Genomic DNA, 25890 nt, shown 5'->3' on the forward strand with positions numbered 1-25890 from the left:
TTTCCGGGCTCAAGGGTTTATTCCTACAGCACAGTGGATTACATTACAAGTTAGAAAGGGGAGGTGTGACTCATCTTTTTAAGAAATATTTTGCTCTGAACGCTGACCAGACGATCTTAGAGACAAACCTGTGCAGACAGGATGCTTTTGGATGTGCCTTTAAATTAGATCACTTTTGTAAGACTAGCTCTATATGTGTTTTTAAAAAGTTGAAGCATGCACAGTAATCAGCCTTACATTGTGACACCCTCAGTAACTACTCTGTTGGATGTTAAATGAAATGCTTATCACATATCAAGTGGAGTGAAACTGTCAGACTCTGTGCTTCTTTGTTTTAGTTGAAAACAAAAGATGATATAAAACAGGGAAATGTAGTCTTTTCTTGTCTTACTTTTTTTTAAAAATAGCTGTTCCTCCAGGCATACATTGAAATGCTATCATGCTAATAAATACCAAAAACAAGCTGGTGCACACATGGTGAAAAACAGGGATATTGCTATTTGATATTGTGAACTAAAAGGCAGCTGTCAACAACTTATGATGAAGAGTGTCATCAGTACAGTAAAAACAACAAAAGACGACATGGCGTCTCACATTACTGGACAGTTTTAATACTGCTGTGCGTCATCATATGGCTATCACCCTGCGCTGTGGACGGGTTTCTGTGCTGCCCACGTCTCCCCCTGGGCAGCATGTTTGCTCCAGATCAGAGCTCACCATGTGCTGCAGGGACGGAGGGGAGGGGAGGGAAGGCGGGGGCTGACGAAGGACGACGACTTGAATGCTGGGGCCCTGCCGCAGGAGGTCGGTCAGCTCTTCGTTTGTTGAGTTGACCACCGACACACCGTTCACCTCCACCAATCTGATAGCGAAACGCACACATGCAAAGATAACGTGTTAGATCTTTATTTCAAGTTATGTATGGAGAAAAAATACATCTTTGCAGGTAAATGCAAGACCTCGGCTTATGTAAGACACAAAAAAATGCTCTTGAAGAAATCTCCAATCACAGAGCATTAAAATTGAAAAAGCTACACATTTACACAGAGCTCGTTAAAAGCCCTCTATTAGTTTTTCTTTATAGACACCCAGGTTAAACTTAGAGCAGCTCCTTGTATTTTTTCATTAGCTGTGTAAAGAGCATTGGCGCGAATGCTGCGATAAAGGAACACACACAGCGAGCCTGAAAGACTCTTTTCAGCTACCGTGATTCTGTCACACAGACTTCTTTTTCCCCTGCAGTATTGTTTTAAATGATGGGCAGTGTCTCTAAGCACAGTTCGTACTTAGAGACACTGTAATTCTATAATTTCTTAATTGCATGAAGTTCTTTTATCTGTTCCCTCTCACTCTCTTCTGCATCCAAGTATTACGTTATGTTGCTTGTTTTCTGATGGGTTGCCATCGCTACCACGCGCAGAGACAGAGTGAATGAAAGAATGGGTGAAATGAGTAAGATGCTGAGCTCCGCTCTCACTAACTAGCGTGCATTTATGAATACGTTTTTAGTTTTTGTTTGAGCCACCTGTCATCCACACAGAGCTGCGAGTTGTCTGCCTCGAGCACCACAAGTCCACTGCCTTCCCCATAGCGACAGGAGAAGCTGTAATGGCCATCAGGGTTCTGGTTCTCCTGTACGACCAGCAGCATGGCCGGACGCTGCGGTGACACCAGCTGGCTCAGGCTACCAATTGGCGAAGTCTTCTTTCGAGCCTTTTCCTGAAAGCAGAAAAAGAGCGTATTCCTTAAAGCAAGCAATCAGAGACAGCTTAGAGACAGATGGTTGAGATTTGAAGGCATTTGCAGTGGAGTGATACAAATTTATTGCAAAATCTGCTGTGTCCCATGTCTCACTTACAGTAAATAGATACACAAACCCTGGGCAGTGAAGTCTCAGCCACAGCTGATTTTCGGGAAAGTTCGGAGTAGTTCAACATTTGGAGGGAATAAATCTGTTTTCTATGGTGAGAAGATCAATACCACTCAGTAATACTCATTTACAGACGGCCTCCGGCTTAATCAAAGATTTTTACAAAATAATGAGAGACCATTCTCAGTATAGGGTTCAGGTTTCCTCTTCTTCCTCTGTGTAGGTTGCCAGCTATACAAGGACTGACTTCCAAACCAGCTTCTGTGCCAGTGAAACATGAAACTAACTCAGTTACCATTTTCTTAAGATAAACTTGTAACTTCATTATTTTTGCTTCTTAGAAAACAAACTAAAAAGATTACAGATATCGTACGTGGAAATCTACAGGAGATAAAGGCCCAGGCTGAGTCAAAGCCAGGAGACCACCAAGATGTAATGATTAGCTTGGGAAGCGATCGCACCACAAGTAGCTTGCAGGGATCCGAAATAACTTGTGAGTCCGACCGCTGAATTCCAATGTTCACTTATCCAGCCTCTTGGCATGCTCCCCTCCCCCCCTGCATGGCGTGTGAATGCCTCGGAGCAATAGATGCCGCTTTTTCGGGGTCAGGGGTCAAAGCTAAGGCTTCTCTTTTCTTCAGACAAGTGGGCCAGACAGGATATATCCACGGAAACGCAGCCGAAGCCCCTCGAGGAACAGACTCTAATGCCCGCCGTTTTCCCTCTTGGCTTGCTCCGTTTTGGGCGCACGCCAAGAACCCGAGGAATTTTCTCTTCATATTCTTCTTGTTTACCCACAAAAGCTGATCAAATCCCAGCCTACCTGAGCCAGACATGGAGCGCATCTCCTCCCCCATACACACCACCAGACACATGAGCAGACCGAAAGCAGGCAATTAAAACACAAACAGAAAGATCACAAAGGTCATTCAGGTGGGAATCACTCACACGTCTGCTCGGCGACATGAAATATTGCCGTATATTGCACGAATGCAACCGTTTAAAACATCATCTGTGAAAGAGTTTTGTTTCAAGCAGAGTGAGAAAAGATTCTCTGACAGGCTAAATAACATAGACGCTAAGTGGAAAGGATTATATTTCATTTGAAATGATGGGTATTAGTAGATCTACATTCAGTCCTGTCATTGTGAATGCAGATGCCCTGGCTGTTCACAGAGCAGAGGTCTTATGGGAAAGAAAATGAGGGATAGAGAATTGGGAGACAGCGTGACCACACTGATAAACCGCAGCTTGCACGATGACTTTGTCTACATAAAAAGCGGAAACACACTATCCGTTTCCTAAACTCATGCATGTCATTGCGAAAAAATAGAAATAAAAGGTGGGAGATTCTTCTCAAAACGTGACCCACGCTCAAAGCATGACTCAAGCCTGGGTGGAACACAATTCTCCCAACTTCCCCACTTTAATAATCTGTCTGAAGTTTTTGAGTCGTCCAAGCTAAACTGCTTATTTAAAGTCATTTCCTCCATTTGTTGTCGTTCCCCTCCTCCCTTCACTCCGCGCCTCTGTTTCTCTTTCGCCTTCCCCTTCGGCTGCTTTATTGATGCTCTCCAGTTGCAATAGATCCGGGAGATTAGACTGCCGATGATGAAATATTTCCTTATTGTCTGTAATGTGGGGCAGTCTACAAGACCAAACACAAGGCGGTCTGTTCCTTATTTGAACAGCAGCTCTATCAGTTCCCAGGCTGCTCCTCAGCTCTGACCTGTGTGTTAACTCTGATTAGGTCATATGATAAACATTAGCACTGCTGCTTTTCCCACAATCTCACTACCTAAAAAAGCGTTGCCTTGGGGTGGCAACGTGACACGGGGCACCTTTCAAAGCCGAAGCCGCGCGTGTCCTTTCATGGCACCTCGTTAGGGCTTCTCCAGCAGGATAAAAGGGCCACATTAAAAAAAAAAAGTGGGCACCTCGGGGGATAGATGGAGATACTTTTACACACGCTGGCCCGTTTCGCCACCGCGCTCTCCAAGTGGCTTTTGTCACACACATTCCATTGTTGGTATGGTCACAGGCTCTCGAATGTCAGCGCTAAACATCATTTCTCAGGGAAAAAAAAGTGCATGTTCGTACAATGGATTTCACTCTGCATTGTGTACTCATTCTCACAACGGGGATAAGTGTGCAGCTTAATGAAACAGAGCAGACACTGTGTGTCACTCAGAGGACCAAAGTTAAGAGTCTCAGATACTGGCCTTCCACTTCAAGAGGCCAAGACCACCCCTCCTAGTGCTGTCTAATTCAGTCACCAGTCGGATCAAGTGTGTGAACGTCACTTGTTCTGCAGATGAATTTATCCTCTAAGTCTGGCTTCGATTTTTAGGGCAAAGGTCAGGAACACGAGTTGCTCTGATATGGTTAGGGACAGCATGCGCAATGGCATGAAATTCCGAAAGCTCCAAATTTGACCTTTTTTTCTCCAGTAGCATTTTATTATCCCATACCACGCATGCCTTTCTCAATATTTAGAGTTGTTTTGGTGCAAACATCAGCTTCTCATTGTTTATTTTTAGCAGTCAAAACATTCTCTGACTCAGACCATACAGCTTTCCCACATACTGGTGTAGCTGCAGTTCACATGCTGTTGATTAAAGTCCTGCAGGCCTTCGCTGTGCCAGTTAAACTCTACAGCAGCACTAAAAATAAATCGATGAAAGTTTCGTTTTATCAGCAGTACCTTAACGTAGCTTTCTTGCAAAGCGCTGTGGAGCTGAGCCGCCTGTCGATTGAGATGCACGATGCAGATTTCCTCCTTAAACACATGGCAATTCAGTTTCATCTTTTCCAAGAGATGAATCTCCAACTGCCTGAAAGGCAAAGGAACCACATTTCGTGGAAGTTCGAGCTCACATACAGAGAAGCAAATGTGGTTCAGGTATATTTTTTTTTAAACTAAGTAAATGTCATTTACTACAGTCTCAACAGATCATTAACTACTACAACAGGTGCTTGTATTTCTAAATTGTACTTTGTCTCTGGATACTTAAAAAAGCTTCTTTTTTTTAAGTATTTGTATTGTTAAATAAGTTGCTAATTAAAGGTGATGGTCCACCTACTTCTTCTTGTTAGCTGTGAAGTCGGTGATGTTGTCTCTGAGGGTCTGCAGGTTCTGCCTCTTGTCATGCAGTCGGCTGTTAACCAGCTCCAGTCTCTGCTTCAGCTCAGCAGAGCCCAGTGCATCAACATTCGCGTCTCCATCCATGCTCTTCAACTCTGAGCAAAAAGCTACCAGGCCATGATGGAGCTCTTGGACCTTTTGGGGACGTAAAGACCAGATCAAGATGGTAAATGGCCTGTATTTATATAGCACTTTTCTAGTCCCTAAGGACCCCAAAGCGCTTTACATATCCAGTCATTCACACACACTGGTGATGGCAAGCTACATTGTAGCCACAGCCACCCTGGGGCGCACTGACAGAGGTGAGGCTGCCAGACACTGGCGCCACCGGGCCCTCTGACCACCACCAGTAGGCAATGGGTGAAGTGTCTTGCCCAAGGACACAACGACCGAAACTGTCCGAGCCGGGGCTCGAACCTGCAACCTTCCGATTACAAGGCGAACTCCCAACTCTTGAGCCGCGATCGCCCCTGAGATGTTTAATATTAATTGAGTACAATAATTCTAGTGTTGCAAACTGATAAACACAGATATGGACCTGACGGATGACATTTTGTAGCGAGTCCACTTGTTGGTTTAGTTCCCTGATCCGCTCTTCTTTAGCCAGCTGTTTGCCTCGGATATCATTGTTAATGTTATGATTTTCGTCGGGGCTGTTCTCCTCTGGACTGTCTCGGGATGCAGAAGCAGTTGGTTTGTCCTACAATTTTAAAAAAAAATCATACAGAAACTTTCGTTTTGGTGTGTTTGAGTTTTATGCTGGACTGTTTATTATGATTGTTTTTAATCTACCCTTTTAACCAAGTGCAGTTCCAGCTGACTGCTCACTGCTGCTGAGGATGATGATGATGATGGAAGTAGAGTCCCAATCTGTTGATCTGGTGAGAGCTCCTCGGGCGAACCTTCAAATTAAATCACATATTTAACACGTTTACTGCGTAAACAGTATGGCTTAGAGTTTTTGAATAACGCTCGGTGAACCTTGCTTGTCTTTTAGTGTGAAGAGACTCTTGTCTTCTGTCATTCCCAGCATTTTGATGCACGAGTCCATAATCTTTCCCACTGTTGTTTCCTTCGGGGTTCTGAGATGAACTATTCGCTCTGACGCTGAAACACAAAAGTAAATCACAGGTAAAGATGACTCCTGTTTCATCCTCAGTGTCTGTTGCCTATGGAAACATAATTGAATATTTAACATTCACATCCATTCATTGCAAATAGTGCAGACACTGAAGATCTTAGCAAACTGAGCTTCAGTACTGACCGTTGATAGTAATCTCTATTAGCTGAGCACTCCTCTGCACTGCGTTGTTTTGGCTATTGTTTCTGTAGCAGATTTAGATTAATAGGTTAAAAGGACAGATTGTTTTTGTGTTTGTTTTGCTGCTTTTTTAAATTTGTGGAATTCACATTACATGAGTGGCTTCACCTGAGCTTGAAGGAACGACGATTTGTACTCAAACAGCTCACATGAGGAGAAGACTTGGACTTAGTCATTGACACCAGCGTTGCAGTGAATGTCTCCACATCACCAGGCCCCAATGATTCTGTTTAAAAAGCAAAACATCAGTAAATTACATTGTTACATTGTTCATCGCATGAATTATTATTTGACATAGTTTGACATAGTAACTATACCGAGCAACGAGTCGATTCTCTGAGTCACCGTGCTGGGAGGGTGAAGCTCATTATAAATGGCCGACAGTAACTTCTCCCTGTCCTCCAGTGTGCTAATGTGGAGGGTGTCCAGAGTATTCACATCTACAGACGCCATGTCTGCACCACACAGATTTGCATCTGCAAGAAGCCTTTATTCATGTATCAGCTGATTTTAACAGCCATCAATAAACTGTAAACGGCAACAATCAAGACCTGAAAATCAAGTATTGTTAAGACATGTAATATTCAAAATGCAATCAAAACACATGCATCATACTTTAGAGTGCAGATACTATGGATAGTAGGCTGTTTGATTTAATCGACAGGACTTCTCTTTTTATGCATTAAACACTGAAATGTTTCAGTTTTAAGGAGGTTTAATACTCTTATATCCTCATCTAGTTTTTTCATCTCAATTTAATAGCATTCATTAATTACAGTTTATTCCATCTACACTAAAAATAAACCAATCTGCATTGTCAGTAGACGGTGTTTTACCTTTGATGAAAGGGATACACTTTTGTAGTCCAATACTGGTAAACCACTGGCACACCTCTTCAGTGTTCAGCTCCCTGAAAGATTTGGCCACTTGCCTCTCTACATCCTGAAGAGAAGGAGAGGCTAGACAGCTGCTAACTTGTACCTGATTATACAAAGGCGTGGAGCAAGTGTTGTGTGAAAACACACCACACTAAGTATATACACTCAAAAAAATGACTCTTTGCCCTCATAAACAGGAAGCAGTAATTTTATGTAAAATGCAACTGAAGTATATGAAAGCAAAAGTTTATTTATTCAAATGGTTAAATATTAAGAAAAAAACACGCTTGATTACATTACATTTAACGACTTACACTGTACTTATGTAACACTTGTGTACTTGTGTAATCAAATTACTTAAAGTCCGCATTTTGGACATTCATATTGTTTGAGTGTATAGCATTACACCATACACACAAGCATCTATAGAGCATTGTTTATGAGTTTTGGCATACAGCTGTGTACTAAAAATGCTGTATATCTCTGTGTATTTTAACTAGAATGGTAAATTATCCAAAAATGAAATCATATTTTTTGTATTGTTACATATTAAATCTCCCTGGTATAAGTCTTGCACAAATCTGCTTTCCTGCAAGTTGCATAAATGTTGTAATATTTTTCACGCACTTCTCTTTAGCTCCTTGCTGTAGGAGTTTTATTATTTTACCTTCTTCTTTGGAAAAACTGTTTTTCCCCAAAAATGTTGACTGTTGGGGTGTGTACTTGGGTGTGTACTGAAAGCATAACTTTTCTTCGGCTTTATTTTGATTTTATCTGACTAGAGCGTGCGCTGCCCACACATATTAGGCTTCTTGCTATGCTGCAAGTTCACATAAACAGCCATTACTGTGTGAAATAATTTTGCAAGGATGGCTGCGTCATCTTCTGTTATTGGTAGTATGACTCCTCTGATATCATCTAACTGCTGCTGCAGCTGTGTTTTGGCTCATTCATTTTCACTTCAGTCAGTTCTTTACAATGAGGAGCCATAATGCATCAGGCACAGCTCAGGCCAAACCTTAACACTCTGCAATACTTTTACGTTCTTTTGTAATCTTATTCGTGCTGCTATCACTTCTGCTGAATTGCAGTCGTACCAATCTAATCTGTTTGTTTTTGTTGTTGTTGTTTTTTTGTTTGCACAGATCAGATCACTTTATTTTAACTTCATAAAATGATCTGATTATTCTGTGATCCAATTTCCAATCCTGTTTGAGTAGTTGTTCTGTACTGTTTTGGGGATTTTGGGGGTCTTTTTTCAGTCCAAACAGTAGTAGCGGTTGGAAAATCCTGAGAGCAGGAAATGACGCACAAAGACGATTGTGACTCAAACATCTGGATGCAAAAAAACCCCCAACAACAAGTCAGTAGGTGGTAAAACATCAAGACATAACAATGAAATTCCAGACGTGTATTCATCTGAATCACAGCTTTAATGGAAATTAGCATGACTGTGTTGGATATAAGTGTTTGGACATATTACACCAAAAAAACATATTTGTGTGTTTAAGTGTAAACATTTTTTTTGTCAAAGACAATGAAATGTTTAGTTAAGTGGGGACCCTAAACACAGGTTTTTGTGTAATTGTTCCCTTAGTCAGATTTTTTGTCTTTTTTTTTTGTTTTGTTTATGGCATTCCTGGAAGAAAAACCTACAATGTCCCCTTCAAGGGAAGCTTTACAGATTAAATATACGAAGTCTGCCTCATCTGTGGGATTTCACCATTATGTTGCATGACACAGCAAAAACAACATGTTAAACCATGCAAATAATCCATAGCATCAGCACTTTTATGGCGCTCCAGCGTGAGATCTAGCAGCTTAAGATACATGTTGCACAACTGCTTAAATGACTGTTCATGCCTGGAGATAGCAAGTACAGGACATGAGCGATTGGCCTTGAAAAAAAATTGTACTTTCTTGTGTTTCAGCTAACACGTAGATTGCTAAGGATACAAGCAATCTTGCTTGGCAAATCCTGGACACAAAGACTAAAATCCTGAGACTATTTGTTGAGTCATTGCTTTGACAGATCAAGGGAGCTGGGAAATATAAACAGAGTATATTCTATAATTGCAGCAGCTCTGGGCTGTGTGCTGATGCCACCCTGAAGGCTCGGCTTTGATGATTTACAGTACCTTCTCGGAAAAGTTTCCATTCTGATCCTTAGAATGAGGCATATAGGATGCTGCGCAAAATGCACAAAGAAAAACAGATGAGCTTCTTGTAAGGTTGTGTTTCTAATTAGTTGGAATAGTAGTCTTATGTAGTAACAAAGCTTGCTCGGCCATATTATATTACCAGAATCACCGACAGTTATTCGTCGCTGTCTTGGCGACCCCTCCTCTTCATGGTGTCGATCTGTGGTCTGAGTAAAACTGTGGAAAGTGGCACTCCTAGTCAGCCTGTCCTCGAGACTGCACGAACGAGTTATCGGCCTCTGTCAAGGAAAAAGCAGATTCACTTTACAGTCAGTCTGTAATTTTGACTTTATACACAGCATCTCTTGAGCAAAGGTCAGATATCTTAAAGTAGATGCTCTGTATATTACCTGGGTCTTGTTAAGCAAAGATGGAGACTATAGACTACAGAGTATGAAGCAATCATGAAAAAAAAAAACCTTTGGTTGATAGCATTACCCTTTGGTGAGCAAATGTAGCCATCATGGTGGTGTGAGGAAGCGGGCAAAGTTCACGCTTGAGAATATCGGAGAAACTTAAGTCTCTGTTGGTCAGGTCATCTGCAAAGACAAAGTCAGTCGATAAATGCATAATTCATTATTAGAGCTGTGTTTCTTAAAAAAGAAGAGGAAGAAGCAATTCAATCAAATCCTTTTTCTTCCTTTTAAGCTAGTGTGTCCTTTTTCTGGCGCCCAGGTCACCAGGTTTATTTGCAGTGCTGATACTGGACGCAGCTAGATGGAGTTGCTGGGCAACACAGTAAAGTCTGTCTGGTTGATGACATGTTTCTCTGACAGCCCACGTTCTTTCCCACAGAAAGCGCATATTCTTCTATTTTCCAAATGTCACTTGGTCAGCGAGCAGATATGTTTATTATCTGCTATCATAACAAGCAAGATGAATGAGGCTGAGAATATGACATCAAAGCCTGGCTTTTTCAGGCAACACAAGGCAGTGATGTGATTGTGACTACTCTGACTTAACTATATGTTTTGAGACTAAAGTGTCAGGACCCCTCTGGGAACTCAAAAACAGTAGTCTGTTCAAATAGATTACAACAACACAAAAATCTTTAACGCGTGTTTTTCATTTCAGGGGCCTGTCTCTGAAAGGCTGGTTTGACATGGATTGGGGTTCAGATGGAGTCAGAATCAGATAAGACAGCGTAATTGGTTTATGCGTGTCAGCAGTGGAATCTTGTCTGGGTCCTGGAGAGACAGTGGAGTGCATAGAGGGGGGCAGCGAGCTGGCACTCTCTTCATCACCTGGCTGCTCTTGAGTCACTCTGGGAAGGATCAAAAGTCTAGTCTGTTGCAAAGCAGATTCAGAACACTCAGTGCAAAACACAACCGCCTTGACTTGAACAGCCACCTAAGGAAAGTGATGAATCTTGGCTTAATGCGAAGACATGTAGGAGCACCTTCTTTAGCCGACCTCAGACATGACAGTGTGTCTTTGAAGTGCTGAGAAAATTGCTTCCAGTCTGACTCCATGACTTCTTTTCACCATAAATGGCAGGATGGGTGCAAGATGGAGATGTGTCTGAGAATGGTAATGGAGGGTAGCTGTACCCCTCCTCCTGGCACAGCCAAAAACAATGCCAACCAAAACAAAGGACAGGGAATTTGGGGCAGGCTGAGGGACCCGGCCTGATGTTGCCTTAAAAGGGTGAAAACTCCAATAATGGAACGATGAACGTCATTCCTAGTCTGAGTCGGCTCCGTCGGGACACGTCAAAACACAAATAAGATGTCTTACCCTTGACTGGTTGGCACAGACAAACACATTGCATCCTTGCACCCACACCTGCAGACTCACTAAGCGCTCCAAGTTTGTGCGTGACAAAGTTTGGCAACTGTTTAAACACACACAAAGGGTCAGTGACAAAGCAAAGCTTGAGATTCAGAACTTTTCAGCACATTTATGTAATGGATAGGCAAAAGCGATGCTTATCGTTTCCAGTGTTATTGTCCAGCTCTGGTTTGAAAAGAGAGTCATCTCTTTGAGAGAGGGAGGAGAGCATGCTGAGTCACAGGAACCCAAAACCTGGGAACGGCCTGACCAGTTACACACTGGGAATACACACACAATGGCCAAAAAGAGATTCCAACAAAGGGGAACTTCTGCAACTCCCCAAGGAGGCTTTCGAGGTACTGTAACCGTGTCAAATAATGCCTGCAATTTTAATGTGAACAGGGAGCTAAGATCAAAACCATGAGGCAGCACAGGAGCTTTAATAGTTGGATGAAGTGAATCATCATCTGGTGTCATTTACCTCTCACCCAAGTTTTTTTTTTTTCTAAAGCTTACAAAACAGGTTTAAACACAACCACTTGCAAGTTCATGTCATCAAAACTCACCCAAGTTGTGCTCAGTAAATGGTAACAGATTTATTCCAGTGTTGAAGCTCCCTGTGATAGAGAAGGAAACAACAACTTAAATCTGCTTGAAATAAAACACGATAAAGAAAACACATACTTTTCTTTTGTTCTTTCTTTCTCTTTTGCCTCATTGCCAACTTTATATTTAGCTGTGCTCTATTTAGCCGTGTCAGCTCGTTACGTTGCAGGATGGAGCGGATGCGGAGCACGAGGCAGCTGATGCAACTCTGACATTTATTATTTGCATCTGTGCCTTTCCTTCTGTGATACATCAAATGTGTTTCATGAGATTAGTCTGCAGTGCATTGAAAGTCTTACCTGGACAGAGTTTAATCCAAAAACACAAGATTTTTTGACTTTGGAGTTTGGAGTATGCAACATGGAAACAGGACAGCTTTGGAGTTTTTGAAGGGACACTATTCAACACTAAGCTAGGTGGTCTCAGTGTTTTGGCCAGGCTGGGCTGTGCTACCTCACCACTGAAAACTAAAAAAAAAATACTTTGATATTAATCTTCTCATCCAACTAGCTCCTGGCAGAAAAGGACTAACTGTAGTGTACATTTAAATAAAACTGTTAGACTCACTTTTCTCCTGGAGCTCAGGGAGAGGAGCCACCTGGAAGGTGCTTCGGAAGAGCTCACCCTTAGTTTTCTCTTTATTTTTAATTGGCACAGCCTCTCTTTGTTCTCCAAGCTCATCCCTAAGGCCCCTCTCAGGTTCGACTTCACTATTGGCCGTACTCTCAGCCAGTACACACACTTTTTTTGGCTGCTCAGTCTCCACACTCTTTGTTTTATCCTCGTAAGTGTCCTGGTCACAAGCAGCAGCGCTTCCATCAATGCCAGATGTGTGTGTCACACTTTCCTCTGAATTCATTTCAAAGAATTTATCAATCTCTGCAAAGTCAGAGGGCGTAGGTGGAATCAGATTGATGACAGGTGGTGTCAAAAGGTTTTCAGGATCCAACTTGCTTCCAGACAACACAGCCACTTCATCCTCTTGCTCATCATCTTCTCCATTGCTAGAAGTGACTGCTGCTTCAGCCTGGGGCTGTACAGGGAGTGAAGACAGAGGCTTCAGTCTTTTCTTTTTCAGAGCTCTTGAGCAGGCATACACAGAACTCGCTGAGCGAGACATGCTGTTCCTCGGGGTCAGAGAGTCCTCATCAAACAGGCTGAAGTTAGTGTTAACTATTCCCAGATCCTCCACTGTAATCTGGATAGTCTCCTTCTCACCTGATCCCCGTTGATCCGAGTGTGCATGCAGAGGGGCCCCATTAATCTTTTTCTCCTGCTCCCTCAGAGGATCCTTTTCACCACGCAAACACGAGCAACAGAACAGCCTGCGTGAAAAACACTGAGGGCTCTTTCTCCATGGGCACCTCCGAGGTCGTTGTTTTATTGCATTCGCTTTTGCCATGCCTGTCACTGGCTGCTGATTATACTACTAAACACACTTATTTTACAATAACCAGCTCAGCTTCTGTGGACTGAAATAAGACAAGAAACCGTCCCGTCCTTTGGTATAAAATGCTGCTGTGTAATAAAAGCCACAGCGTCTGCACTCAGCACAAACACCCAGCTACAACATATGTTGCTTAGCCACCAATTCATGCTCCTCAGCTTAGGTGAACACTTGAAATGAATGCTTGCCTTAATCAGCACGCTTTGATATGATAAGCAGTTCAGATACACTCTTGCTTCAGAGGACCTCGGTATTACAGCGGTGCTCGTCACAGCCTCGTGACCTCCAGTGGTGCCTGGCACCGTGATCTTGATACTTGATACATCAGATCGGATCTTGGGACAGTTTGTCATGTTGAGAGCAGTATATAGGGGTGTTAGTGAAACATATCAAAGTAATATCCACATTGGCCATGACCCAAGGTGATGAGATGATAACTGTTTTTAATGGTTTAGTATATCTTTAAATATGTTGTAAAAACACATTTATTTATATGTGTGTACATATGTATATATATATATATATATATATATATATATATATATATATATATATATATATATATATATATATATATGTATGTGGGTGTGTGTCTAGGGCAGATGGTCATATTAATATGAGGCAGTGTTTGGTTTCTCTGGAGGTCATCAGTTAGCGTGTTTGGACACAGGTGAGAATATGGGCTTGCGGATGCTTGGCTCATACAACCCGTATGGCATCGGATGACATTTCCTTCATTCCACAGGCCCAGTCCTGTTCTCTGCTACTTGATAAATCATCCAGCATCAGCTTAAAACCATTTTACCACACCACCCACATCGAAGGCTTGCATGAAAAGATGATATGCGTGCTTTTTTTCTCACGCCCATACAGTGACGGTAGAGTGATGGGAATAATTACTCCTCCCTGAGTACCCACCTCTCACCTTTCCTGGAGCGAAAGGAAGCCACTGCTGTTTGTGTCTTTGACGCTGTTTCTGGTTGCGTCTTATCTTTCAAGTTTCAAGGTGTTTATTCACCTACAATTAATAAAATCCTAGTTTAATATTCTTCTTTTATATGTAATAAAATGAATTGTATCGACCATATTATAATAACAAGTTCAACTCAGTAAAGCTCCAATAAAACTGGATTTTTGCCTTTGGTAAAATTCCAGAAATTATTTTTTTGAACATAAATAACAGAAGTTTGAGATGATTTCAGTGTGAAGCCAGTTGGCTATTGATAGACGTAGCGCAAGGTTGAAGACTCTTTGTTGCTTTCTGGTGCTTTTATATTGCATCACTCAAAGACCCACATGGTAGTTTCTACTGGAAGAAAGGTGATCTAAAATAAGCAGCCTGACTTTTGCTTTTAGCTGCAGATGAGAACGTATGTGCTTAGTTTTCCTCAGATATGAACATGACAGCAAAGCTACAAAGCACCGAACCAAGCTGAGAGCTACTGGCTCTATAGACATCAGACAAAATGACATACTTTCCACTGTTTTGGGGGTTAAAGATTTACGAGAAAATAATCTAAAATTAATATAAAACGGCACGAGTTGGTGTGCATCATCAGAAAAATGCAGTGCTTTTATGAGGGGAACTAGAAAGTAGGGTCTCTGACATAATCACTATCAATACTTCAAGCCCAACAAAGGGGGGCAGTGGAGAGCAGATGCACAACGCTGACAGGACAGAAAACAGAGCCCACCACTTCTTAAAAAGGACCTCCACTGGCATTCACAAGTCTGGATAAAGTTAAACCACACAAGTGCTTTTCATTCGCGGCCTAGTGCGGCTGGCTTTCATGATATCTTGATCTGGTATTTGCAAGAATATCAAGTTTTGTCATAATCCTTTTTACATGTTGTTTGAATATACCTAAGCAGTAGGGGAACGAAAAGATATATGTAGGATTAATGTTCCGTCTCCTTTATATGGGTTGTGTTTGAAATTAGCTGAAAATCTGCGACCTTACTGGCAGATTTATGAAAAATGAGTTCCTTATGATGAATGCTGAGAGACAGTGCAAGTGACAGAGCAGACAAAGATGAATGCTTTACAGCTGCTACAGCCTGGGGCAAAAAAGTGGGAGAGATGACTGAGACAAATATGGAAACCCACCAGTCTGCACTCCCTGAGTGATGATATAAATTCCGAGCTACTCTAATTATTTGTCTTTAACTTTGCCTCTTGGGTTTGTTTGACGTTTTCCTTACATTCATAAAGTTACATCACTTAGTCCTCATCGCTCTCTGTGAGTTAGCCTACATGTCCAGACATAGGTCTGTGAGCATCTGAGCATGCTCTGAGTGTTTTTTACTGGCCTCGCAACCAGAGAGTGGTAAACTCTGGGCACCCCCGAGACAACCGTGAAGCCAACATCAACACAAGCCCGCAGCACTGGGAGGCCGCCTCTCTAAAACACCCTCACCTCTTGCTCGGCTGCATTTCTGTGAAACATGTTGAACATTTCCTGTGACAGTCATGTTTCCATACACATAGGCTCTGCGTCCATAGTGTGAACATGACCCTGTTTGGTCATACAGAGCACTCACACGCACAAAAAAAGGAAAGTGAAAGAGTATTTTTCGTGACTCTTTTTCACAGAAAAGGAGAACGGTCCAACCGGTCCGTAATTGCATTTACTAAACAAGACGGCAGTGTGAGTCACTTTCCAGGGGCAAGGAATGTCACATCTTCCTGTAAAATCAGGACGAACGGAGTGAGTTATTCCATCAGAATAACATCCACTGAGCCGTCTTTATATTGCGAAGGATGCTGAGTGGCCACACAGGGGCCACACAGGGGCCAAACAATGTGGCGGCATTCGGCAACCATCGATGTTGGGGGAGGTCTACAAAAATAATCCTATTCATTCGAGGATGTTGAGTTCCTAAATCAACACATCGCAAACTCTGAGCCTTTTCGCCATCGTGTTTCTCTCCAGCAGATGCATCCATTTTGCTTACGTAAACCATCCTGTTTGTGCTCGCCACCACCAAACCTCTTGGAAGTCATACAGAGTGAGCCAAATATTTGCAGTTTCCCCTGTGGCTGATACCTAATAGCATGAGAAAAGAAGTTCAGACGGGGGAAGAAAAGGGCAGTGACCTTGAGAACTTCTGGGCTGAACTTTCCCCTCCATTCCCCCCTCCTCGCCAACCAGCGCTCCTCTCTCTAATCAATTACCGTTGGCAGTCAGGAGACCACCAGTGATTAGCAACAGCAAGGCAGACGTGGTTTGGCGGGGCGGGGGGGCTGGATTGAGGGATGTGTGAGGCTGGGAGGGTGGCACGTGGGGGTGGGTGGAGGGGGGAAGAGAAAAAAACTTCCTCCGAGCAGCTTTGATCAAAATGCTGCCTCAAATAAAGCGTAATGCATACCCCCCGGTTTAAATGATGCTTGAAGAGCTTTATTTATCCACGAGAATGAAAGATGACATCCTTTTGTGTCCCGTGTCTCAGTCAGTTGCACGTGAGCAGACGGTTGTAGATCCCCGATATTGTTTGCACTCCCATCCACTCAGCTGAGACTGACAGACCCAAGACAACAACAGAGAAACACCACATATAAACACATATCTTTTTCTTTTCAGTTGTTCAGGTCTTTGAAGCAGGAGGGAAATAATTTACAGGCTCCTTTTTTTTTTATGAGAATCTGCGCCGTTCCCACGCCCAGTGTGGCAGGAAAGCTTAACAAAATCATTTGTCTTAGATTGGCTGATTGGCTGTCTGGAATCTGAGTGTGTCTTTGACGGTGATTGAAGTTTAATTTGATGAGAGGAACTCTCCCGCCACACCCACCCACAACTGCCCTCCTCACACTTTTACTCATTTGCTCTCGATTTCTCACTTTAAACCTGCCGTGTCTCCCCTGTGCATTTATAGGTTTATCCTTTTTTATAGGGCGAAGGTAAGGCTGAAGGAGAAAAAGTGGCTCGCACGGCTGTAAACTGCAAAAATGTTTGTGTCATTAATCTTCCCTCGTGGGGTAAAACAGTGAAAGAGCGTTTATGTGTCAGGAGTAGGGGTGGTTGAGAGATATAAACAGAGAAAGATTAAATAGGGAAAGATAAGAAAGGAAAGAAAAGGGATAAAAGATAGAAGACGTGAGCAGGAGAATCAGGGTTGTAACTCAGCAGATTGCAGCGGTCTCACACAAACCTGCTTTACACGATGTGGCTTCCTCTGGAGCTCTCTGCGGCCAACCTCTTTCTCCAACTCTCCCTGCACACAATTAATGGCATTATGAGCACTACTGGAAAGCTCAGCTAAACAGTTGTGTCTCTGATTTTCCCATGGGAACACCATTTTGTGTTGAAGCCAAGCTCTCTGAAGCAATACAGTTATCTCTTTTCACTGATGTGGTCCGGCGGGAGCTACGCTGTCGAGATAGCGCAGAGGAAATAAAGCAAGAAATAAAATTAAGCTTTATCTGTAAGTTCAGATCGAGATACATCACCGGAGCAGTGCAGGCTGGACTCTGACTGGCAGTTCTGGAATCTGGTCCGTTTCATTGTTTGCTGTGCTGACTTTGTCTCTGTCATGAGATGTTTTTCACAGCTGGACAAGTACGGTCACTGTGATGTCCCCAGCCAGGGCATCTGAGCCTCATCAGGCAGGCATTTCAAAGCTGCTGTCAAGGGTATTTAGAAAGGGGCAGGCCGAGGACAAAGGCCCACTATTGGCAACTTGTCCATTTGTTCTCTCTTTGAGGTTTCCTAACGACGTCTCTGCCCTCATAGAAATCACTGCAAATTAATTTTAACACTCAGTGAAAAGACAGATTAGTGCCGAGATGGTGGCACAAAGGGTGTTAAAGACGGCGAGGGGCATGCTGGACCACAGGCCAGGCGAGGGACATGTTACCCACAGCTGCCAGCGTTGACCTATTTTCACCAAACCAGCTTAAAGAATTTTTAGCATCCTCTATTGTGCAAAGACCTTGCAAAGCACACGCCGAAGTCTTATCTGCACGACCCCCTTCGGGCACGGTGCCCTTCGATGGCTCTCGTAAAGCCACTGATGGGGGTTTTAATTAAGTGTGGCAGGTGATTAGATGGTCCATATATATCTGAAGGGCGAGGGGCAGATGTTGCAAGAGACGACCACGGGGGGAAATAGCTTCATAAAGAATACAAACAAGAGCCCGAACTATTGTGGTGGAGACTTTAGTCACAGACACGACCCTCGCTCTTAAACCAAGAGAGAAAAGTGATTTCAGATTCAATTATCTTCTTTGCAGGAGGAAATGGTGAGCAGATGGCAACAATAGTCACGGGCCTCAGCGCGATCAGCGCTGTTCGTGGACGTCTTTTCTTTGCAACAAATTTACCGTGGCCTCATGAGGTTTTCATTGAAGTGTTAGCACTAGGAGGTGAAGCTTGCCAACAGGTCAATGGCATTATAGAAATGACAGAGGTCCAAAGCTTCAGAATATTTTTAAATAACCCTTTCAGACACTGTGTGCGTTTTCTATAAAAGATTGGCTTTGTCTGTTTGCGTTTTGTCAGCCTGATTTTTTGTTTTTTGGAGGGGGGACAAATTGTCAGCATGTGGTCGAGTGAGAAAAGTTATCCTTCTTAATGCTATGAGTCATCGAAAATAATATAAATTCTAGTTAGCCAGTTACAAGGATTTGTTATTGGTTTTGATTGACTTGACAAATTTATAGTTTATACAGTTCATGGGAGAAAGTTCTGAACACAAAGGCTTGAAGGCAAGTCTGAATTTGTCTGCTGACTTAAGCTATCGGAGCAGATTAAGAAAGATATTTGAATGCTGATCAAGTTTTTTTTCACACAGATAAATTTCCTCCTTTTAAGGACACATAAATCAGATCTTTTTCTTTTTTTTTTCGAAAGGCACTGACCCCTCTGAGAGAGCTACAGGCGAAACTTCTAATTAAATTCATGTCATGGATGAATGAGACGGGAATGTGTTTACTTTTTGGAAATAGCCGTGAATAAAACAAATGGGACCAGAGAGAAATCCTGCAACTTTTAAAGACTAACAAAGAGTAAAGAAAGATTCAGAGAGCTCTAACAGACAAGTTATGTGAAAGGCCGTAAAGTGCGTTACAAGTGTGTATAAACCACACTATTATACTGTGTGTAGTCGTACTGTATACTGCAGAAGTATATCTGTCTTTGGTTTGTCTTAACAAGGGGTGAAACCTAATAAACAGTGGCTGAAATATAAACAGCAGCCAGTTTTCAGTTTAATACTTATTGTGTATTATTATAATTGTTATTGTCTACATGTTTTCATTTTTTTGCCATATGTCCATAGATATTTCCAGTTAAGGAAAAAAGCTCCATTACTTGCAAGTCTCTGCTCTGTTTCATCTTGCATAGGTGTCTGGGAGGGTGTGGTTCACATCAGTACAAGACAACTGTAATTTGAGTTTAAGGTCAAAATTGAACTATAGGCAGATTTTTCTATATGTATGTTTTGCTCAGAGCAAATCTAAAAATAAACGCAGCCTGTCATGGAAGACTTTTGAGCTTGTTTATCCACTTTACTGTGCCAACCTGTCTGATTAGTACAGCGTGTCCTGTGCTACAAAGAATCAATAAAGCGTGTGCTGTTACATCTGATATGTTATTTTGCCTTCTCTGGTACATTTCCCTTCAGGACTTGTAGTCAGTTCGTCATGTTTTTGACTTGTTTTTTTATTGCATGTGTGCATGTGGGTGCATATTTAGCTGGATATATCTCAGGCTGAGGAGAAGCCCACTGAACACTGGAAAACAAATAAAAGACTGCACGAAATCTTTGTCCAAGATGTTAAGGAAGCAAAGGGAAGGGCACTTGCACACTTTTTTTTTCTATGTCAGTCTAACAAAAAAGCGGCACAAAGGCCGCCTTTGAGAGCACAATATTAGAATTAATGACTTTAGCAAAACCCTGGAAACACAATGAGATCAAATGTACTGTGTACGTATAAATCACCTATGGCGGGCACCCCGTGTTCACGCACATTTGCCAACATTTGAGGAAGCAGGGCTGTGATCGTTTTAGTCTTCACTGACAGAAGTGACAACAGAAACCTGAACCTTTGGCTGAATTAAAGAGGAGGCAGCACAATAGTTGATCATTTCCTGCTCAAATGACCACAAGCGCACTCATCCTGTTGCGGCAATCAGAATTTGCATGACACAAGGCAGCTTTTTTTCTTCAGAACTCACAGCGTCCTATTATCAAAAAATTTTATTTATGTCATCCTTGCACAGGAAATTACATGTCGGAAAAATTACGTGTGGTGGTTTATCAGCTATAAAAAAACTGTTTAGAGGGGAAAAAAATATCATTTGTCTCAGATATCACAAAGATTCATACATTCGTCCATTTTTTTAAACCGCTTGTCCTAAACAGGGTTCCAGTACATGTACCGTGTCCATTGTTCAGTCGCCTTGCATGATCTGGAAACTTGGATCAATTTGGTGTCAGTGCTCTACGCCGCCACTCGTATAAGCTCCTTCGTCCTCTGTGCTGCTCGGGTGTGAGAGGGGAGTATTTGTGTTCGTTTCCTCCTGTGCTGAAGGTCCTCTCAGGAGGCCATTAATGCTGAATGTCTAGTCATGCTAGACAGCAGTAGGCTGTTTTAGTACTCGGGTTGCCGAAGGTTGCTCTTTCACCTTGACCCCAGTGAAACAGGAGACCATGAATGCTGCCTTCCTCTGTTTCTTCAGACAGCAATATGAGGGGTTTTTCTTTACGTGCTATATTCTTTACATTTCCAAGTGTATGTTCTTCTGCAGCTCCTTTTCTGTCTTTTTCTCTCTAGTTCCCCTTGTTGTTATTGAATGGAATAAAGGATTAAGCCTCTGGCCTCTTATATTCCACTGTTTGTTGTTTCAGCAATATTGCTGCTGGGAACATGCGCTTATTGCCTCCAAACTTTTTTTCTATGACAAGCAGAACACATTTCTAGCTCTACAGCAACTAGTTTGTCACCAGACTTGCTGTAGAGCTTTAAGAGAAATGCTGACATCAGCAGTGTGAAACAGGGTCTTGACAGTCAGGCTCAACGTCTCCCTAAGGCTGTTGGAGCACAGGAAACTAAAATCCATACAGCTTTAGCAAATAGCAGACCGCTGTGGCTCCGAAATAGACGGCAGATCAGATTGAGGGTCAGCTGGTAGGTCAAAAGAATGGAACAGGTCCATGGTGTCAGTCTGATTAGGACTTATAATCTTTCACAAAACCACATCCACAGCAGCCGCATCGCCTCATCCCGGGGCCTGGGTCGAATGCCGGGGAATCTGATGGCAGACAGGAAGTCCTTATTGTGCTAGCGCAGAGATCCCGGAGCCAGACAGCATACAGGAGCGATGTCATCGATGGCCAGGCCCGGCATATCTTTGTGCTTGCTCACCGCGTAACAAAGACGTAAATAAACACTGTTACCCCCACTGGTCTTCAACTGTCATTTCAATTAGGCAGAGTCGTCATCGAAAGCCGCGGCCTGTGTTTTTCGCAGCCACGCCATTACCTCTGACCCCTGCGGCTCGTGCCCGAGGTGATTTTCTTTATTAGTCCATGGGGTCAGTATTTAGCCCCGTAGCCATCAGTAGCTGGCTGAAATCTGCAGAGTCAACACTCTGCCTTCCTGGCTCTTAGTTGCATTAGCACACTGAAGCCCCACAGCCCTTCCACTCCCACTCCGCAAACATCCTCCCTAAGGCCAGATAACATCTCTGTCCTGTCCATTCACGAGCCAGCCAAAAGCCTGCGCTCTGAACACGGGGAGCTCCACATGTCGATGTAGGGAGGCTTTCTAGGAAGCCTTTTCAATTAAAACGTGTGAGGCTACACAACAGTTTTACAAGCACTAAACAGTTTAGAGTTGTTGTCAAGATAAGAAAACTCTGACAGCTTGTAATGGCTAAAACTCGCTGCATGATTAAACTCGTTTGGTGTTCGGTGGTTGCTAATTAATCACTTACCTTGAATGTTTGTATAAATCCAAATACAGCGTAATAAAACTTTATTGATGTAAAAATGGCAAAAGCAGGCACAGAGGCTATAATCTAGGTCATATTATACTGGCTGTCAGGAGGGGTTTTTTTTCTTTTTTCGAAACCCTCAGTGCAACCCAAACTGAAGCGAATAAGTTAACAGAGCTGTGACCAAATGCTACATTTTCCAGGAAGCCAAGCCTTTGGGATTGAAACAGTAAATGTTTTGTTACTGACAATAAATCATGACATTGTTTAATTAGCATCCTTCAAATTCTCATTCATTGTGGTGTGCCTCTGAGATGTTTCCTTCTTTGGCTTTTATTCGCATATTTCTCAAGATATTCCACCCATCAATTTTGCCACTGAGAGAGAGAGAGAGGGAGAAAGAGAGATAGACGCAAACGGCAATTACGGAGGAGGGAAAGTCTGCTGAGGAATAAAATGGGCCGTTGTGATAATCCTCTAAAAGGGATTTACAATCCCTACGAGATAAAGAAACAGTCATTTTGCTTATCTATTGGGTTTTTTCCGCATTGCACATTTTTTGTACTTGAACAAAAGTGTTCATAATTACAACTTCTAATGCGTATAAAACTCTGAAGCTGCCATTTAAACGTTGGTATCAAACTGTCCTCTACTCTGGCAGACACAGCCTACAACAATGATGAACTCCCTGTTCTGCCCACTCTGTTCTGACCCCGAGGTTCACCTGAACCTAATCTCTCAGGGAATCTTAGCTATACAAAACTCTGTCAACCCGAGTAAGACGATGCCTTGTTAGCGGTGGTCCCTAAAGAGCATCGGAGACAATGGATCAAATACAAACCAAAATACAAAGAGGCTTTGAAGTATTGTTGTTAGTCTCTATTGCTCATGCCCACCATGACCCTCTGCTCCACCTCTCCTCGCTCGGTATCCAACCCAGTGAAAGTGCCTCATTCTAAAGGAGAAGGGAATCTCTGATTTGCCTATCTCATCTACCTGTGACCTAGATAACAGTGTCTACTCAACGAATGCATGTTAGTTTAACAGCCTTCGCTCCGGCTCGCTAATGTTTTAAAACTCTGATAAAAGTTCTGTTTCCTGGAGTTCCCCTACATCCATCTGACTGAAGAGTCATAAAACAAATGCAGTTTGGAAACCATGGGCGTGTAGGTAGATCACATTCACTTCCGAGCAAAGAGTACGATTTTGAAAAAAATAGAGATATTACATGCAGTGGGATTACATGCAATCCATATGATTACCTTTTACAATGTAAAGAAAATCCCGTGCATTTGTCATCCTTTAGTTGTTTTTTTGGTTTGCATAGTTCTGCTCTCTTTTGTTCTTGCCTTTACTCACCCATTAAAAAAGACGAGCCATGAAACATTAGACGATTAGTCATCCACAAACCCCTAAGATACAAGTGTACTCAGGAGAAAAGGCTTTGCAAATTCAAAAGATTTCAGCATTTAACTGTAACAGCCTCATAACTTAAAAAAAAAGTCATAAAGATTTCATTAAGGATATTCAGAAAGGAGCCGTGCACTGATAAATGTCGAAAAGCAACTTGGAAAACGAGGCGTTTATTTGTGTGTAGATATTGTAGAGCACTGCCAGCTTTCACGGGTAACACAATAAAACCGTCGAGCGGTGCTACAGAAATCTTTTATGTTTCCAAATGTTTGAAAAATGGGACTTTCTTTTGCAGGAGGAATCCCAGGGAATCTGATCCTTGGATATCAATCTCTGTCTGCATGATAAAGACACTGATGACAGAGGAGTTGATCACTAGCCTAGGGTGGGGTCCATGCATATTTGTCTGCAGTTCTACAGTAAATGCTGCTGTCTCCACCCAAACTCAAACCACTCCACAGACTTGTCTCTCTTCCCGAGCTGTCTGCAGACATCAAGTCTAACACATTGTACACAGCGCATTTACCTTCGTTCCATCAAACATTTCCATGAGACAGGACCACGTGGAGCCTTGGCTAATGAGAAAACAACATGTATGTAATCAGCTCGAGAGAACGGTGGGGGGAGTTCTGCAAACCTCAGTAAAGCTATCGCTGGCAGGGGTTGCTTATGATATGGGCTCGTCAGTTTCTGCCAGCTGGCACCGAGGCCCTGGCAAAACCGTCCCTGGTGGTTAATGGATCATAAAGGTTTGCTGGGAGCCGCTTCACAGCTCGAGTTGATTTAGTAATGTAACACAAACCCATTAGTACTGCCTTTTGCTGCAAGCGAGCATGGCGTTTAGACTCCACACAGCAAAACACAGACTTTTAGCTCTTGTAAATCATCATGGCTGGGCAACTCTCACTAAAAAAAACTGTAACACATTTCATCAGAAGAAGTGATAGAGCTTATCACATAATAACTGTAAAATTATTGGCACGCCTAAGGCAATTAATCTTAACTGCTCCATGTTAAACTGTAGGAGCAATTTCCTAACCATTCAGTCCACAAAAACAACCCAGTAAATTCAAAATTAAGCCAGCATTAGTAGCCTATTAGAAGGAGAAGCGCTACTTCTGAACACTCTACACAAGCCCTGAGTCAAGAAACAAAAGAAGAGTGCATTAAAAAGAAACGGAAGGTTCACTCTTACCTTAATATGAACAAAAACAAGTATTCCACGAGTGTGAAGTTCAGCTGTGGAACACGAGGAATATGTTATTGGATGCTCACTTTCTCTGTTTGAAGACAAGAGACACACTGGAGATGGGGTGTTGGCACAAGGACAACCCTGGCCGGCTGACAGAGGGGATTAAACAGTATTAAGAGTGTCCAGATGCATTTGTTCAAACTAATACGCTGACATACTGACACACTGCACTGGAGAATAAACAATGAACAAAACCATTTTTATTGTTTCATCACTCAAAACCAGGGCCCATCCTTTCACTGCCCCATGTCAACATTGCACATTGGATCTTGAATCAAGCTTGTTGGATGTTGGCCACTGTAGCTTGAAACCTTGGTTTTCTACATGCGCCTTGTATCCTTCATTTGTCTGTAGCACCGTTTTGTTTTGCTTTTAAAGCTGATTATAGTCGGCCAGATGGGCCCCAATGCCCACACCCAGTCTGTCAGTGTTACAGCTCCTCCCCCCCAGTGAATTATGCACATCTGGATGAGCGGATGAAAAATAGAAACAAACTGGGTCATGTCTGTATTTGAAGATAATAGATTTTGTGTTTGTTTTTCAGAATTCTTCATCATAACCGCTGCTGCGCCATTATTAAAGTGTTGCTATAATGCAACATTCCCACACGAGGACACCCACAAGATTATTTCATTTCTTTTACGGCCTGTTTAAATACAGTTTTTCTATATAATGTAAATCTCCTCTGGGTTTACTGAAGGAAGGCAGGGAGTTTATGAACCTGTAGTGTACTTAGAAAGCCTAGAAATTCCCCCAGCTGCAGCTCAGAGGCTAGCCCTGCTCCCTGGATGGTCTCCCCTGGAAGTCTCCTGTGACCCTTCAGACTTTCCATAAATCTGCTGAGTGATTGCGGTGGTCAATTAACACTCTATGAATTGCTCCCACTGGAGGGAACGGTCACATCCGTAACAGCAAGAAACCAAAGCCGCGCGGGTTCACTCTGAGTTCTGCAGTAATAACACAGTGGACCTGGTACAATGAAAAATGGGTTGAAGGCCCAAAACTATAATAGCAGCTATTGTACTGGTGGTAACACAGTCACTCAAGT

The 25890-nt window shown here is 42.7% G+C and overlaps 1 protein-coding gene across 5 annotated transcripts; it reads right to left on the minus strand.

Annotated features, from left to right (window-relative positions):
* Window positions 1–24849, minus strand: LOC102076969 (spindle pole body component 110). Of its 5 annotated transcripts, none has more exons than XM_005473959.4 (16): window positions 24786–24835; window positions 11755–11805; window positions 9854–9954; window positions 9516–9654; window positions 9353–9402; window positions 7173–7278; window positions 6654–6812; window positions 6445–6562; window positions 6280–6341; window positions 5997–6122; window positions 5808–5917; window positions 5554–5715; window positions 4954–5150; window positions 4575–4704; window positions 1526–1719; window positions 1–862 (listed from the first exon to the last, which is right to left on the minus strand). In XM_005473959.4, exons 3-16 carry the CDS (start codon window positions 9878–9880, stop codon window positions 628–630), a joined length of 1815 nt encoding a protein of 604 aa, XP_005474016.1. In that variant the 5' UTR covers window positions 9881–9954; window positions 11755–11805; window positions 24786–24835; the 3' UTR covers window positions 1–627. The 5 variants fall into 5 exon arrangements, with proteins under 5 accessions (XP_005474016.1, XP_019222625.1, XP_019222627.1 ...); XM_019367080.2 differs by lacking the exon at window positions 24786–24835 and adding an exon at window positions 12362–13491; XM_019367082.2 differs by lacking the exon at window positions 24786–24835 and adding an exon at window positions 12094–12308.
* Window positions 24850–25890: the final 1041 nt, after the last annotated feature.

This window comes from Oreochromis niloticus, linkage group LG13, assembly GCF_001858045.2.
Source record: "Oreochromis niloticus isolate F11D_XX linkage group LG13, O_niloticus_UMD_NMBU, whole genome shotgun sequence".
In the NCBI taxonomy this organism is placed as follows: Eukaryota; Metazoa; Chordata; class Actinopteri; order Cichliformes; family Cichlidae; genus Oreochromis; species Oreochromis niloticus.